Consider the following 17,405-nt stretch of genomic DNA (forward strand, 5'->3'; position numbering starts at 1 on the left):
TGAACTAAGTGGAGTATCAGAAGATGTAGGCTTTAAGGGAAATATGAGTGCAAAGACTAGGTGTGAACTTGTTTACCTCTAGATGATGGGGTATAAGCATACAACTCATCTTTTTAGCCAACTGAGGAGAAATGGCATCCTTTGAGCTACTACCAATATTAAAGAGGACAATCAACTGTTGTCCCTTCGGTGTGCCATAAGCACGGATGAGAAATTTCTTTTGCTCCTCAACCTCACCCGCCTACATATCATCAAATACCACTGTTGGTACCGGGTTTAAAGCGGGTAAGGGTTGTACGGCATTAGTGGCCGATGTTGGAGGTGTGGATGAAGCTGTAGCGGTGGACACAGTTGTCTTGGAGGCTTGTGCAACTTGCCACTTGGTACAATCTTTCTTACCATGCCCCACGGTGTGGCAGAAGAAAACATCGGTTTTCCCCCTTGTACCGTGTTTACTCGTTGGGTTGGAGATATCCACCAGTAATGCCCTCCTTGGTCGTTTCCTCATGTGTCTTCTTAGGCTTGTATTCCCTATCTTTCTTGCCTCCTGAGGTGCTCTATGAATCTTTCTTTGTATCCTTGCTATTTGGAGCTCCCTTCCCTGACTAGGATGATGACTGCTAGGTGGTGGATGATTGCTACTATTGGGGTTTGGAGCTAGGCTGGATTGTCTCGGGCTTACCTCCATTCAGCATCATTTCCTGATTCTAAGCCAGAGTAAGAGCCTGTCATACGACTGTGGCTCAAAATTACGCATGGTGAATCTAATGTTCCTATATCCAACCCCCTAATACAGTGTTCAATTTATCCTCCTCGGATATCCTCAACTGCTGTGCTGACGTGATAACTTTGTTAGTATATGTCAGTATTGGAGACCTAGAGTCTGTAAAACTTATCCTCAAGGTTGGTCATGTATTGGGGAGGAAGAAACCGTATTTTGAGGTCACACACGAAGGTGTCGCATGCATACTGAGGAGCTCTTGTGGTCGGACCTACATGTAGTTGGACTAGTGTTGGCCTCCTATTAATTGCTTCGCGTGAGAGGTGAGGTGTTGCCAGGTGGACTCTGCTTATCCAAAGAAAAATACACCACAAATTGATGAATAAATTGCATAGCTGCGGGCATGATCACACTTACCATCATACTTTCTAAAATTTGGTTGAGCTTGTATGATGGTGGTGGTTGGGGCTGTGGAGGAACTTGGGCCTTGTAGATAGAATTGATGAACATATGCACATATGCCGGTTGAAGATGAGGATCTTCTTCACTTTCTGCTTGATGAACTTCTATGAAATGAGATGATTTATGCAAGGGATCTCTGGGCTGCTTATATAATAACTATATGCTGCTGGTCAGCTATCTTATGCTGCTGTTGTCATGTTTTACAGCCCTTGACTTGTGAAAATAAGCATTAAATGCTACAAAAAACATTTGCACATTTTCCTAATGATGGCCGATTGCTGTTGGATGATGTTCATGCTGGCCAACTGGGGTTTAGATGCTGCTTATGCTGGCCGACTGGTTATTAGGGCTTGCTCATGATGTTTGGCACCCTACACAAGGCATAAATCATGCCTTGCATGTCCCATAGGTTGGTCAATGGGCTGGCCCATACTAGTATACTTCTACATGCCTTTATATGATTGGTTTAATGCATTCTAATGGACTGACTTATATGCCCTATCCTCAGGTGACTTATTTGCTTGTTCTCCAAGTGGGTTAAGGGATTGACCCTAACACCTAAGGCTAAGAGACAGACCTACGTAGCTCGTTCCTAACATGTCCCGGACTGGGGCCCACAATGGGGCCATGACACATGTTACATTGAATGTTGAACTAGTGTGTCACATAGCACCACAGTGTAGGGTGCATGTGACACAAAGTCCTGCAAAAGCTCTACCCATCGTGCCTTCCTCCCTTTCAACTCAGGTCTATCACATATGTACTTGATTGACTCATGGTCTATCAAGACAACAAATAGTAATAGGGCTAGTTTGAGGATGCGCTAGGGTAAATATAACCACCCCCCCCCCCCCCCCCCCCCCAACACACGCACACCCTCTCGCTTTTCTGTAAAAACAAGATTTTTTGTGCTTTTTTAAAAATTACAAAACAGCACTGCGCTTTCCCTAAAAACCAGCACCCCTAAATTTGCATGCATGCTTGCTTTTCCTGTCTGCGGGCTACCTTCCCGCCTACTGTCCTGCTGCAGCCTCTGTTCCAGCTTCCTTGGCTACTGTACGGCCAACTTTCAATGCTCCTGGCCTTCTGTACGGCCAACACAGACTTGTTTCCAGCCTCCTGCTGTACGGCCTGGCTGGCGGTACAGCCTGGCCAACTCATGAACCATCGTGTACCTGCCTAGGAGAGACTCCTACGGGTGCCTAGCGCAAAAGCAAAAAGTTTTTCAGTAGCAAAAGTGCACAACCCATCTACAGCCTAGCAAAAGCAAAAAGTGTTTTAGTAGCAGCTTTTCGACAAGGGTTAGGAATAGAAATCTAGGGTTTCTGAATTTTAGGGTTCCTGGACAGCATATGTGGGGGCAAAAGAACGAAAGGACCAGATGTACGAGAGATCAGAGAAAAACAACACAGCATGAAATAGGTGAGTGAGTCTATGTATAATGGTGAGTGAACATATGCACAAGAGCCCTCTGATGTGAGGTTACTTTGAGTAGTAGACTAGTGCAGAAGCAAAGAGGATGTCAGAGCTGGTCGGTGACGAAGGCTCGCATCGATGTGAGGCAGAGGCACTGCGTGAGGTAGTCGGTGTCGAAGGCTCACGCCGGTGGATGTGGAGGCACTCCAAGGTGGTAGTGGGCAGCCGAAGCTGAAGTGATGATGATGCAAACTCTGGTGACAAGGGTGTTGCTGTACGTGAATGGTAATGAAGAGCAGAGAGGGCTGCCGTCCCGAGTGGTGCAAGCTCTGGTGACAAGGGTGCTGCAATACCTGAGTGAGAGGTGAGGAGCAGAGAGGGCTGCCGTCCCGAGTGGTGTAGTGGTGCAAGCTCTGGTGACAAGGGTGCTGCAGTACCTGAGGGATGGAGAGGAGCAGAGAGGGCTGCCGTCCCAAGTGGTGTGAGATGGTGAGCAGAGAGTGGGCTGCTGACCCAAGGTAACCTGTAGAAGAAAAATGATGATGTACTCTATGTAGTAGAGAGTGGGCTGCTGTCCCAAGGTAACCTGTAGAAGAAAAAGGATGATGTACTGTATGTAGCAGAGAGTGGGCTCCCGTGCCAAGGTAAGATGTAGAAAAACGCTGAAGTGCTCTACTGTAGAGCAGAGAGTGGACTGCTGTCCCAAAGGGTGGCCTGATATAAAACGCTGATGTGCTGACCTGTAGCAGAGAGTGGGCTGCTGTCCCAAGGTGTGGCCTGATGTAAAACGCTGATGTGCTGACCTGAAGAGCCGATGATGATGAAGAACACGTAGTGCAATCTCCGGCAGCAGCAACAGCAGCAAGAGTGGTATCGGATATGATCTATGAAGTGGTACAAAAGACTGAATGCAGCCTTCCCCCTAATCTTAGGGCCCAACCCTGCCTAGATGAGGACCATATTCCGAGGATTAACATCAGGTACATAACAGTAGGACAGCCCCTTACAGCTTCAAATCAGGTGGAACAACAATATGTAACCTTCAAAAGAGTTGCAGAAGAAGCTGACCAACATTGGAGCACTTTTGGGTAGCAGTATGGCAAGCATATGGAGTGGTACAACTCATAAAAGAGGTCAAAAACCAGTCCGAAGAGCTTGGTTATCAAGAAGAGTGTAAGAACTATGAAGAAGATTCTATATTTTTTTATTTTTGCATGTTTTGGAGAGGTGAGAAGGGGTGCCCAGATGTAGTAGCTTTCCCATGCCCTTGCACATGGGTTTTGCCACTTACCATTGTTTTCTGGAAGCTGCCCATGCCCACTACACATGACCAAAAGTTGGGACAGTCCAGAAACTAAAATTAATACTTACCTCTCCTGATGGTTGTCAAGGCTCTTCAAAATGTATTGCTCTTCTCGCTACTCCTCAAGATCCTCTTGAACAACATAAGAGATGAAGAATAATATTTGCTGTTGAATATTGAAGGGTTGAATAGATGGCTTGTAGATCAATGCTATATGCTTCAACACCCTTGCACATGGGTTTTACCACTTACCATTGTTTTCTGGAAGCTGCCCATGCCCACTACACATGACCAAAAGTTGGGACAGTCCTGAAACTAAAATAAATACTGACCTCTCTTGATGGTTGTCGAGGATCTTCAAAATGTGTTGCTTTTTTTGCTACTCCTCAAGATCCTCTTGAACAACATAAGAGATGAAGAATAAACGAATATTTGCTGTTGAATATTGAAGGGTTGAATAGATGGCTTGTAGATCAATGCTATATGCTTCAGGAAGAAGCTCAAACGACTACTAATCTATTTTGGCACAAGTTGTAATACTGAAGAATAGTGAATTTGGCTGTAGTGTAGTCTGTGAAATAAAGATGCGAAAGGGGCACACTTTTTTGGCTGATAATGTGACTTGAGTAATGGCCAAAAAGAAAAACATTAAGCTTCTGGATTGGCAAAACCATGGGAACTATCCCCTTGATCAATGGGCCATAAACTGGCCCAAAATATCTGCCACATGTTTCCAACTAGCTCTTTTAGTGCTGCCAAACCTGCACCAAACTCCATAGCTTTTTTTTTCCATGGGTAGATCGTTCTATAGTAACAACTTGGGGTGCCCGCCCTGAGGGGGCACGGTCTCCCACCCAAAAGTGGTACAATCGTGGCCGCAATGCAACCCAGATGCCAACTGGGGGCTAGAAAGGATTTGCACTAATGACCACACAGCTAGGCTACCCACCATTGGCTCCATAGCTTCATCTTAGCAACGGAAGACCTATAAAAACTCACATGCATGGCCAATGATGTGGTAGCTCAAGTGGTGACATGTTTGTCTTGGGACCGGGAGGTCCTGGGTTCAAACACCCACAAGGTGCTCCCTTGGCGGCATCGCCTATGGGTGGAAAAGGCGCCTGCGGGACAGTGAAAAAACGGTAACTATGGGAGGATCTTAGGCCTAAGGCCAGTTGGGGAAAAAAAAACCCACATGTGTGCAATGATACGTGATGTACTGCAACTGTATCACTTCTCTTTGTGACCACAGACTGGTGGAAGGCTGAGAATAAAATAACTAAATGAAAGAACTAAAGAAATCTACCCAACAATAAGATCCCAAGTCTTTTGAGAGCCAGTGTCAGCAGGAGAATTCTAGTTGCTTCTAGTGGAGATGATCTTGCTGCTGTTTGCTGCTGTTCCTGGCTTCTCACGAGCTGCAGAGAGGCTGGATAGGGAAGGGCTCAGGCTCAACAACATTATGAAGAAGAATGGGGGGACTGGGTTTCCTATTTATAGGGGCCCAATTGCAGTTCTGCAGGCCTGCTTATGACCAGTAAAAGGGGTGGCCACACTTGGGTACTATGCCCGACCTGCCCAATGCTCTGTCTGGGCTGTCTGTTACTCAAACAGCTTGCCAAGGCTGCTTGGACCTGGTCCCACCCGCATCCATGGGTGAAAGGACTTATTCCTTGGCAGCCTGTCCTTGAGGCTGCTCATCAGCTTTCTGGGACCAAATACCTGAAAAATGCCTGATTTGCACCATCTGAGCATGCCACAGAGTGTCAAATATGAAATAGAGGTGAGTGATAATAAATTTTACACTTGCTTTTTGATGTGATACGGAGATTTTGTAAGGTGCTTTGGTTGGTTGTGAGCTTTTTGAAACAAATTTTATGGTATGGTCATTGACACAACTGTACTGCAAACAACCTTGTAGCTTCAGGATGCATGTGTCTACCATCACACTTCAACCTAAGTGTCTCCAAGTGTACACGTTTCTGTTTTCTCGTATTACTTATAACTGATTTCTCATATACGGTGTATTTTTTGACAAATAGTATGATCAGAAAGCTTCTCTGTTAACCCAAAAACATTATCGTTTCCATACATGGTGTATTTTTTGACAAACAGTGTATGATCAGTAAACTTTTCTGCTACCCAACAGCATTATCATTTCTTCTCTTTGTTTTCTTTTATGTCACATATGCAGGAGAAATATCACCTATTTTACCAGGGAGTTGCCGCTATGTGCCAAGTTGTAGTGAGTATTCAATGCAAGCATATAAAAAATATGGTGTCGTGAAGGGGACTATTTTGACTGCTTGGAGATTGATGAGATGCAACCCTTTTGGTATGTGTTTACATTGAGCAAGGCATTCTGGTGTTTCAAAGTGAAACTTCAATGACAGATGCTGCCTGATAGTGTAAATTTAGAAATCCAGTGTCATAGGAAATTAGCAAGTATGAGATTAAGTAAATGAATTATAAGCACACAATAGAGGGATTCTCTTTCAATAGTGGTGCATATGCAGCCAGTTGAAACTTGATATTGTGTTAATTCTTTCTATCTTTAGTGGTGCATATGCCCTATCAACTACCTTTTGGTTGTAATAATTCTTTCTATTTGTTATGATTCCTTAGTGCTAGGCTTCATTATGGTTGTGTTTGCCCCGCATCTCCGGAGCTCTGATAGAAACTTAGTACATAGACCTTTGTATGAATATATGCTCTTATGTGTGCGTGTGTGCGTGGGGGGGGTGTGTGTGTGTGGGAGCATATATTGATACCAAGTTCTACAACCACTATTGGGCATTGATGACGTTAGTGGGGATGTCGTAGTATCTAGTCCATACTATACATGATGGAGTTGATGGTTTATTGTCTTGTGGATGACTACCATGAGGTTATAAATTGCACTTTTTTATAAGGTGAATTTGGGCATGTTCCTGGATTCATATAGGTATATCTCTTTCAATAGCCCCAAGAGTACTCTAAATGTCAAACAAAGTCAGCAAATGAAATCCAAAATTCGATTCTGGAAATTGGTTCTTGCTTGCATGCACTTCTCATTAAAAGCATGTCTAGGTTTTCTCAGAAAAACCAGTCCTCGTGGCACCACAAAGAGATTAGGCTTTTTTGTACAATCTTTAGAGCAATATCGCTGCTTTGCTTTATTTAGATTTGTGTATAGTGTGAAGCATAGCGAGCCATCCAATGAAATTGTGTCATGGCTAGACATCGAGCTGAAGCTGGCACCCTAGCCGCATTAAAAAAAGATTGCAGTGTCAAATTTGGAGCCCTTTTGTCTCTAGATGACCCTTGGCAAGGTTGTAGACAAAATCTTTTAAGATGCAAGACAGCCTCATCCGGGACCTGGAGGTGCCTGATAGGGTGGAGAAGGCCATTTGGCATAGAAGATGACTTTTTAGTTAATGATGGTTGCCCACACCCTAGACTTAGCACTCACCAAATCAGCTAGTACCTCTAGGAGGCCTTAGCCTGTGGATGCAAATCAGCAGTCTTTCAGGATCAAGAGTGTAGCCTGAGGTAGAGCCTAGCTTCCTTGTCACGATGATTACCAGAACATATCCTAGACAACTTAGGAGTGGATTGCAGATCGAGACTCCCCGCATGTCTCACCTCACCTTAGGGCACACGTGGCTGGCCTGTAGGAGTCGGGCAGGTGCAGCAGCACAGGTGCCACGTGGCATTTGGCCTGCAAAACAGCTTCGACAGATATTACAGGTTGTGGGCAGTCCTAAAAATAGGCCGAGAGCACCAATACTGGCGACCAACAACGATGGGTGCCATATATAAGTGCATATTAAATTCCTCATTTCCATCTGCATTCTCTATGGCATTTGGGTCTACAAAGCGACTCTCTATGCAAAGGCTGACCAAGGAGAAACTACAGCAGAGCATTGGGCTGAGAATTGTGGTCAACATTTTTAGTCATCTTTTGTACTTGGTAATTGAGTCGTAACATTTTTCTCGTGGCTCACATGGATGAGTAGCCAGATCGCATGGCGGAGCAGCTGTCTCTTTTGGCAAAGGTGTCCCTCTGTCTGAATAGGGTAAAATGTACACCTCAAGCGCCTATTGTTCTAGATTCGGCATCTAATGAGGCTTGTGCTTCGGAGGAAGGAATGGATGATTATGAGGATGGAGTGGTGCATCTCTTGAAGGAGGGTTTTTCACTCCTTTGGATGTATGTTTGGATGAACCAAACGAGCCTCACTTCCAGTCTAGCAAATCGTCATTTTGAGCTTGCAGGTGGCCGGCAAGAGAGACGTCATTTGCATCGCCAACAATCTTCTCCGTGGATTATTTGGATAGTTCCCGTTTGCCTTCAGTGGCTCGATGTCGGGGTACTACCTATTTTTCTAGTTCTTCCTCCATGCTTCGTGAGGAACAAACTCAGTTATTGAATCTTTTAAAGCCTCCCAAGTTCAATGGGAAGATGGACAGAGAAGTTGTCCCCAATTGGACCCGTGAGATGGCTGCCACATCAAGTGGTCCAGAGGTTTTTTAGCTCCATTTGTTGCCAACCTCATGTGGTGGGAAGACCACCTCAGGCACCACTCTGTTACTTGCTCGGACGATTGCTGCAAGGCACTTAGTTCCCATGGACGATTGCCGTTAGCTCTGTTGGTTTCAAGAGCTATGGCGGGTGTGTGCACAAGAGAGCCATGGCTTGAGAGAGAAGGAAGAGAGAGAGTAAAAGATAAAGACACAATAGCTTGGGCACAAAGTACACTGCTTGATTTCTTGATTGATTAATTTGTGGGTACATTGGTGCCCCTTTTATGGGCTGAAAGTACAACCTCTTCTATGACTTTATTAAATGAGGTGTGACATCATTGCTTACCTCAAGGGAAGATCCCTACGCTAAGAGACTGTTCTCACACTTAACTCCGATTTCCCAACAAACCCCCCTTGGGAGTGAGGAGTGGTGAGACCCTTATGCAAAAAAGTTTCATTACCTACTCCACTTTCCAATCCCCCCTGGGGTGATTCACCACTCAACACCTCCTGTGTTGTGGTAACAAAATCCCGAATAAACTCAGGTAGGTTGAGTGCCAATGCCTTAAGCCCCAAATGTGAGAGTATGCAAGTACCTATAATTAGCCAATTTTGGCTTCAATTTTGAAATCCCCCAAATTAGGTATTTGCAGGGCCCTTAATTAGGGGTTAATGGTACAATTTTTCCAAAACCCCCAAATATTATGACAGTTGTAGCATCTAATTATACAATTTTGGAGAAAAATTAGGAAAGTCCCAAAATGCTGCAAACCCTAATTTCTCACAGGTACAGTCAAGAAGTTGATGAGGTTGATGTTTTTGTGCTGAAGCTGACAGAGGTGAAGCTGTAGTGGCGAAAGGCAAGCTCTGTGCGTGGAGAGAGCAGTCGGGCAGCTCTGTGCGTGGAGAGCACAGTCGAATGGCTCCAAGTAGGTGGGCAGCAGCTCGCGGACAGCAGCAAGACGACTTGAAAATGGTGGGAGGGGAAATCCTAGGTGACGAAAAAAATCCTCCAGACAAGCCCAAAATTGGGGGTTAGCCTGGTAAGGTGGAAAGGTGCCCAGCTTTGCTTGGTCTAATAGGCGGCTTAGTTGGGTTCCTTGCCGGCGCCTCCCCCCCCCCCCCCCCCCCCCCCCCCCCCCCCCACGCGCGCGCGCGCGCGGTCCGGCCAGCTAGCACCCTATCATGGGGTCCGCCATGCGGGCGGTGCAAATGGGCGGTGGTGGCGGAGGATGGGTGGTGACAACATAACTAAACAGCGCGGTGCGTGAGATCCAAACGACGACGGGTAGGCAGAGATAGTAGAACCGGTGTACGAGATCCAGACAATGAGTGACGGGTAGTGGTTTTGATACCAATGTTGGCTCTAGAGCTATGGCGGGTGTGTGTGCAAGAGAGCCATGGCTAGAGAGAGAAAGAAGAGAGAGAGTACAAGATAAGACACGGTAGCTTGGGCACAAAGTACACTACTTGATTGATTAATTTGTGAGTACATTGGTGCCCCTTTTATGGGCTGAAAGTACAACCTCTTCTATGACTTTATTAAATGAGATGTTACATCACTACTTACCTCAAGGGAAGATTCCTAGGCTAAGAGACTGTTCCCACAGTTAACTCCGATTTTCCAACAAGCTCAAGCAGCAATGGGAGCACTTTTCCCAGAAGCAAGGTGAGTAGGTAAACATGGCACATTTCCGGGAGCTTTTGGTCATACTCCCGTCCGATGGCGCTTAGAGCAGGTTGGTTGTTTTGTGGATGGTTTGAAACCTTCCTTGCACTTAGGTGTTCATGCATATTGGCCCCGTGATCTTTCGAATGTGGTTCGTCTTGTTACGATCCTGGAGACACATAAGAATTTGAAGTTTGAGACTCAACAGAAAGTTTAATGGTAGAAGGGCAAGGAGATTCCTCAAGATGGAGCTGTTTTCAACACTAGGTACAGGTGGACAGCAGGTGTCACAATTTGTGACTAATCTCTCTTAATCTTGCTAATTACAACCTAATCCTAATTATTAAAGAAGAGACTGTTCAAGGGTTGTGTCCGATCGCAACAAGGGTTATTATGAAGAGGCATGTCCTATCCAAAGGATATGACCCTTCGCCCTAAAGACAACTAGTCGTCTAAAGACGTAACTCTTTGATCAAGAGCCACACCCTTGCGTTGAGGATGTGACTCTTCCAGGCCCTAATTAATAAGGCCTTGTGTCGCAATGCAACACACAACTTTCTGCTCTAAGCATCTTTACTTTCAGAATTATGTCTCTAATCATATCTTATAAATTACTAATAGACTAAGAAGTCCTCATAGTGGTATCAGAGCAAACTAAGCTCCTACCTGCAGTATGCCCACAATCAAACCCTAACCCTTAAATCAAGAAACCCTAATCCTAAAAGAAAATGAGATAACCCTAATCCTAGAATTAGGTTTAGCATGGTTTGCATGGAAGAGCAAGAGAATGCCCAACCCATTTTTACCCCCCCTTGCTCAATTTTACCTCATGTCTTATAAATTACTAATAGACTAAGAAGTCCTCACAGTGGTATTAGAGCAAACTAAGCTCCTACTTGTAGTATGTCCACAGTCAAACCCTAACCCTAAAATCAGGCAACCCTAATCCATAAAAGAAAATCAGCCAACCCTTACCCAATTTCTGATTTCCCCCAAATTTTCTTAAAAAGTAAAAATAAAAATGATGGCAAGCTGTAGCCTTGCCGGGTGTTCATGGCCTTGACCAAATGTTTGCGTGGCTTCTCTTCCGGGCCACACATGTGCATAGTGCCTTCTCCTAGCTGAATCGGTCCCTTTCAACAGGCGCCACCTTTCGTTCTGAAACGCCACGACTATTGCCTCAACATATTGCTTTAAAAAAAACATTACGTGCTTGCTATAATGTTTAACACCTCAGCCTTATTAAAATAAGGTTTTACACTTACCTTCCAGCCACGTAAATGGGCTGCCCAATGCAACATGGACACACATACAAAGATACATATCACAAAAACGTTTCGTCACCTTTCATTCTGAAACGCCACGACTATTGCCTCAACATATTGCTTTAAAAAAACATTACGTGCTTGCTATAATGTTTAACACCTTAGCCTTATTAAAATAAGGCTTTACACTTACCTCCAACCACGTAAACGGCACCAAATGGGCTGCCCAATGGACACATACAAAGATACATATCACAAAAACGTTTTGTCACCTTCGGTAGGCACAAAGACGGCCGCATCAGCGCGTCTCCCCTCCTTTGTCGGTAGTTTGTTTTTTTTTCCACACACCTGTGTCCTGCGCATGCACCGAGCCGGTGGTCACTTCATGACATGTGTGTTCCTCAGCGTGCACAAGGTGTTCCATGTTCAAGAAACTAGTCATATATATTACAACAACAAAACATGTGGTATTTCCATGTTCAAGAAACTAGTCATTTTATTATCTTTCGGACGCAATATACCTCGGGAGCAAACATACCTTTTACGGGATGAAGACACTTACCTGCATTTGCTGGGGATACACCTCACCATCTTTCAGTGAACCCCTTTGTTGTGGTCGCTTATGGCTAAGGAGACTTAGGAGTTTAGTTATCTCCAAGACTCTCCTCCTCAGGCACCTTCTCCGGCGATTACTCTAGTGCCTTCTCCCGTACTCTATTCCACACCCCACACCTTTCGAGTTTAGGTAGCTACAGCTACCTCCCAGCATCGCAAATCCTGTTAGATCATGGGAAGAGTTCAAGGAGAGGTTCTATGTCTAGTTCTTGCCTGCCAATGCATTAAATGAGATAACAATGAAGTGGGATTGGGTGAAACAGAATGAGCGAGAAACGGTGAATGCATATGTGCAAAAGTTTTGGAAAGTGCTTTTGGACGTGTCTCCATTTATACATGTCACAGAGGCAGAAAGGAAGAGAAGGTTGTACTCAGGATTGCAACCGGTGTACAAAGCGGGACTACAAATGTATCTTGGTCACATCTTACAACAACTACAAATGTATCTTGGTCACCACTTCCACTACGGAATTGGAACTTAAGTTGAGTCGATCCAATAAGGCTAAACCCTCATTCCAAGGCAAAGAGAGGGTTATCCAAAACCTGCAAAATAGTGGACAGTCACCTAAAAAAGACCAAAACCAAAATAAAAAGGGTCCAAAGGCTGAAAATAAGTCTTCCAAGAAGCGTCCCTTCCAAGTGAAAGATTATGGTCTCATTGTAGAGCAGAAAAAGCACCAAGTGAAAGACTATGGTCTCACTGTGGAGCAGAAAAAGCAATATATGAGCGAGAGAAAATGCTTTACTTGTGGTAGCACTGAGCATATTGCAAATGCATGTCCAAACAAGAAAAAGCGTGATAGGTGTGCTCATTCCACATGGAAAGACCACCTAGCGATTGGAACAACGATCTGCTCCTGCGAGCTCCGCCTCATCCCCCCTCCCGTCTACCTTCCCCCTGCTGCTTCTCGCCGTCGCGCGCCCCCCTCTCCCCCCCCCCCGCCTGTCCCCCGCCATCTCCTCCGCCTCTCTCCCTCGCCTCCTTCCTCGCTTCCTCCCCCGCCATCTCTCCCCCCCCCGCCTTCTCCTCCCCCGCCTCCTTCCTCGCTTCCTCCCCCACCATCTCTCCCCCCTCGCCTCCTTCCTCGCTTCCTCCCCCGCCATCTCTCCCCCCCCGCCTTCTCTTCCGCTTCGCGGCTCTTCCCCCCGCCTTCTCCCTCACCTCCCCCTCCGTCTTGCCCCTCCTCCCACCGCTAGCTCCCCCGCCTCAGCTCCCCCCTCCCCCCCCCCCCCCCCCCCCGCTCCGCCCCCGCTATCCTCTCTCCTTCCGCCTCTCCGTTTCCTCATAGGGCTGTGTCCCTCCCGTTGGTGACCCCGGTCTCTGGCCTTTTCCCTCTGGAGGACTCCATGGAAGCCGCTCCGACTACCCCTGCCGATTCCGATCTCCGTCTGGAGTTCACAGATGCAGATCATCAGTTGTTTGTTTCCACAGTATCCGCTCTTGAGGCCTCCTCCTTGGTCTGCAAGATAGTGGGTAGCCGTCCGATGCGGAGAGAGCTTCGCGACCTTCTGCAAGGCAGCCTCGTTGGCGTGCTTGCCAAGATCGTCAGCGTCGATTTTTTGGGACGTGGCTACTACCAGGTGGATTTCGAGTCCCCCCAGGCAGCTCAGACGGTGCTGGCTCGGAGCCCCATTGCCCTCCGCTCATCCCGGGCGTTCCTGGCGCAATGGACTCACGGTTTCAACCCCGCTTCTGACCCGCTAGCAGGCGCGACAGGTTTCCCCATCACTATCTGCTTTCCTGGACTCCGCAGGGAGTACTTGCCCCTCTTGTCATCCATTGGCAAGGCGTTCGGGCAGGTGGTGGAGACGCCTCAGACAGCGGCTTCAGTGATAGCTCGGGCAGCAAGACTCCCGGCCATTCGTGTTGTGGTTCCATCACCGGAGTCCCTCCCGAAGACGATCCTCCTCCCTTGTCTTTCTGGAGGACATCTGATACAGCGCGTGGAGTATTCGGGCCTCCCCGGCCAGTGCTACATTTGTCGGGAGATGGGCCACCTCGCACGCGCTTGTCCCCGCAAGGGGGTTCATCCTTCACGCTCTGCCGCCTCTGGACCCCCTTCAGGAGGCCCGAGGGGTGGCCATCCACCTCAGAGACCGGACATCCCTGGCTCGTCTCAGTAGGAGCCATCATCTGACGAGCCTCGGCGGAGGATGCCGCGCAGACCCAGGAGGCTGGCGGATGGCAGGAGGTTCGCCGGCGGAAACGCTTGGCCCGCAGGGACCGTCGCAGATGCCAGCAGGCAGCACAGGCTGGCGGACAGGCTGGCGGACAGGCGACTCCGGTTGGCGTCGAGGCACCTACCCGCACCGATGGATGAGGATTCAGTCTCAGTGACCGTTGAGGCCGCTGGTGGAGCCCCCCACGTGGAGACCCCGCTCCCGCCTCCCCCTGCGGGGGGCCCGGCCCCCTCCATGGAGCAGATTCCTGAGGATCCCGGGCCACACTCTGCGACCCCCGGCCCCTCTTCCCCTCACTCGGAGAGCACTCCTTCCACCCCCCCTCTCCCCCCCCAGCCCCCCCCCTCCCGCCTCCCCTGGCGGCCCCCCCTGACACCTCTCCTCTGGCAGATGCCTCTCCATCCTCTCCTCGCTCTCCCCCCTCCTCTCCACGAGCCACCATCCCTCCCTCGGCCTCTCCAGGATACTCCTCCAGACCACCCACTGTCCCGGGGCAGCGCAGCTGGGTAGGCCAGAGTTCAGTTCAGCGGCTGTTCCACCGCCACTCCGGGCCAGTGGAGACGGCGATCCTAGCTTCGCCCGCCACAGAGTTCTCTCCAGCCTCCCATGGGGGCCCCCCGCGAGTGATGGGGCTCCCAGTGGATTACGGTTTTTTCAGGTGTCTCCAGTTGGATGCTGGCCCGTTCGAGACACTGGTCGCGCCCTTGCGAGTTTGCGTGGTGTGCCATCCCTCTTGTTCTCCTTCAGTGGGGTGAGCAGCATGGTGGCCTTCTCCTTTCCTCTCAGTGTTGCCCCAGACACAGCATGGGATTGCAACTCTGTAGAGGAAGTTTTGCGTGATCAGATACTGGAGTTTTCTCACCACTTCAGTGACTTGGGGCTCACGGACCTATTGCAGACCCGCTTCAGACGAGAGGGTCTCAGGCGTCTTCGGCAGGCTGATGGCCAGGTAGTGGTGGATCCCCCCAGGGTTCGGGCGATCGCCACAGATTTTTACAGGGATCTGCTCTCTGCTGAGCCAGCAGATGACAGGGTGAGAGAGGCTCGGGAGGCAGTCTGGAGCTTCACGAGACCGGTTGTGCCGGCCCATTTGCAGCACTCCCTTCTCTCCCCCTTCTCGGATACGGAACTGGAGGCGGCTCTTCAGGCACTTCCTCGGGGCAAATGTCCAGGAGAGGACGGTCTCTCAGTGGCTTTCTTCCAGAGGTACTGGGGCTTCTTGCATAGGGGTTTCAGATTGGCATTCCAGGAGATCATGGAGTCGGGAGAGATGCCGGACAGCATGGCAGAGGGGTTGATTCACTTGATCCCCAAAGAGGGAGGAGACAGACTGGAGATTAGACAGTGGAGACCGATCACCTTGCTAGGCACGGCCTACAAGGTCCTAGCTAAGGCGATCAGCAGGCGGCTTCAGCCTCACCTTCCGGACATCATCCACTCCACGCAGACAAGCTTCATCCAGGATAGGAGCATCCTGGATAACATCTTCTCTTTCTGGGAGGCTACGGCTTTGGCTAGATTTCGGCAGGAGGATCTGGCAGTGCTCCTTCTCGACTTCGAGAAGGCATATGATCGGGTGGACTGGGCCTTCTTGGAAGGCACTATGGAGAGGATGGGCTTCCCCCCTCAGTGGATCCGTGGGGTCTCTGCACTCTACACATCGGCTCATAGCCAGGTGCTGATACAGGGTGTGCGCGGAGAGAGGTTCCAGCTCTCGCGCTCGGTGCGGCAGGGGTGCCCCTTGGCGCCCTTTCTTTTTCTTTTTGTGGCGGAGGCCATGAGCACTTTCTTGACGGCACAGGATACAGGTTTGCGGGGCCTCCAGCTCCCCATCCGCACCTCGGAGGAGCTCCTAGACTCGGAGTTTGCGGATGACACTGCTGTCTATCTTCAGGGAGGGGAGGAGAACCTCCGCCGCTTAGCCTCAGCCATGGACAGGTTTTGCAGAGCTTCAGGCGCTTTGATCAACTGGCACAAGTCGTGTGGGTTGTGGGTCAGCAGTTCTGTGCCCCCCCCCGACTTGGAGGCCAGTTGATGGGTTTCAGTGGTTGCCCCCCGGCACTACAGTGCGCTATTTGGGATGCTATGTGGGCATTGACATATCTCCGGAGCAGCAGATAGCCCCCCTTCTTCTGAGCATTCGGAAGAAGCTTCTGTATTGGAGTACCGCTCGTTTATCTCTGGTTGGCCGAGTGGTTGTCGCCAACCAGGTTCTGCTTGCTACCATGTGGTACATCACTTCTTGCTGGGCCTTCTCTCGGGCGTGCATTGGCCAGGTGCAGAGGCTCATCAGGAACTTTCTTTGGTCCGGTGGCGACGGGCGGCCCGCCAGGGCCAAGGTGGCATGGGCTGTGATCACTCAGCCGAGGGAGAGAGGCGGCCTGGGCATAGTTGATCCTATTTGTCAGAGCCGAGCTTTGCTTGGCAAGTTGGTGGTTCGTGGCCTCCTACCAGGCGCTGAGCCGTGGAAGGAGTTTCTTGTTTCCAGGATTCTCAGCCGCACTCCTCTTAGCGGCCCCTGGACCCCCAGCATCAGGTGGATCTTTACAGAGCAGCGATCCAGAGGAGTGGGCCTTGGCTTCGAGGAGCGTTTTGCAGCTAGCCTTCTGAGGGCCTGGGAGCATCTGAGGCCGTCACTCTTCCAGACTCCCCCGGGCACCGATGAGGAGCGCCTGAGGCAGCCATTGATCTGGAACCCCTTGATCCGACTTCCCAGTGGTCATATGGTTGGATCGCGATCTCACGTGTCGTGGGGCCCGTTGAGCTCCGGCCCAGCCCAGTCCCTAGACGACTGGATATGTTTTCAGCAGCTGCCTCTAGAGGTTCAGGAGAGGAGACTCAACGGGATGAGGGGCAGAGAGTTGATGAGGCAGGACATTGAGGCGGCCATCCCCCGGGAGTGGCGGACTCCAGTACAGGACCCTCCACCCCTGCAGTGGATGGGCGTCTTTACTCGGCATGAGATCCTTCTAGCGGTCTGCGGCTCAGCAGAGAGAGTCGCCCCACTCACCTTCGAGGTGGGAGAGGGAGGCCAGCTTCAGAGGACCCGACTAGATTTGGATGAGTTCCAGGTTGCATCTTTCAGAGGGTGCGGGTGGTCGGCTTTCATCAGAGACAGTGGCATGTAGACCCCTCACCGGCCTCGATAGGGGAGGACTATTCTTGGAGATTATGGGCTTGGGACAGCAGGCCTCTTATTCGCCTTCAGTGGGATCCAGGCAAGTGGCTTTGGCGAGATCCCTACTCGGCCCCTACCAGCCCAGGCAC

The 17,405-nt window shown here is 49.4% G+C and overlaps 1 protein-coding gene across 3 annotated transcripts in view; it reads left to right on the top strand.

Annotated features, from left to right (window-relative positions):
• LOC147621383 (membrane protein insertion efficiency factor) overlaps window positions 1-17,405 on the top strand; it is a 43,029-nt gene that overhangs the window by 15,187 nt on the left and 10,437 nt on the right. For all 3 annotated transcript variants that reach the window (XM_086824135.1, XM_086824137.1, XM_086824136.1), the window contains exon 5: window positions 6,097-6,237. In XM_086824135.1, coding sequence (XP_086680261.1) covers window positions 6,097-6,237 — 141 coding nt within the window. The remainder of the gene's footprint in view (window positions 1-6,096; window positions 6,238-17,405) is intronic.

Source organism: Cibotium barometz, chromosome 30 (genome assembly GCF_041138505.1).
Source record: "Cibotium barometz isolate CiBa-2024 chromosome 30, ASM4113850v1, whole genome shotgun sequence".
NCBI classification, from domain to species: Eukaryota; Viridiplantae; Streptophyta; class Polypodiopsida; order Cyatheales; family Cibotiaceae; genus Cibotium; species Cibotium barometz.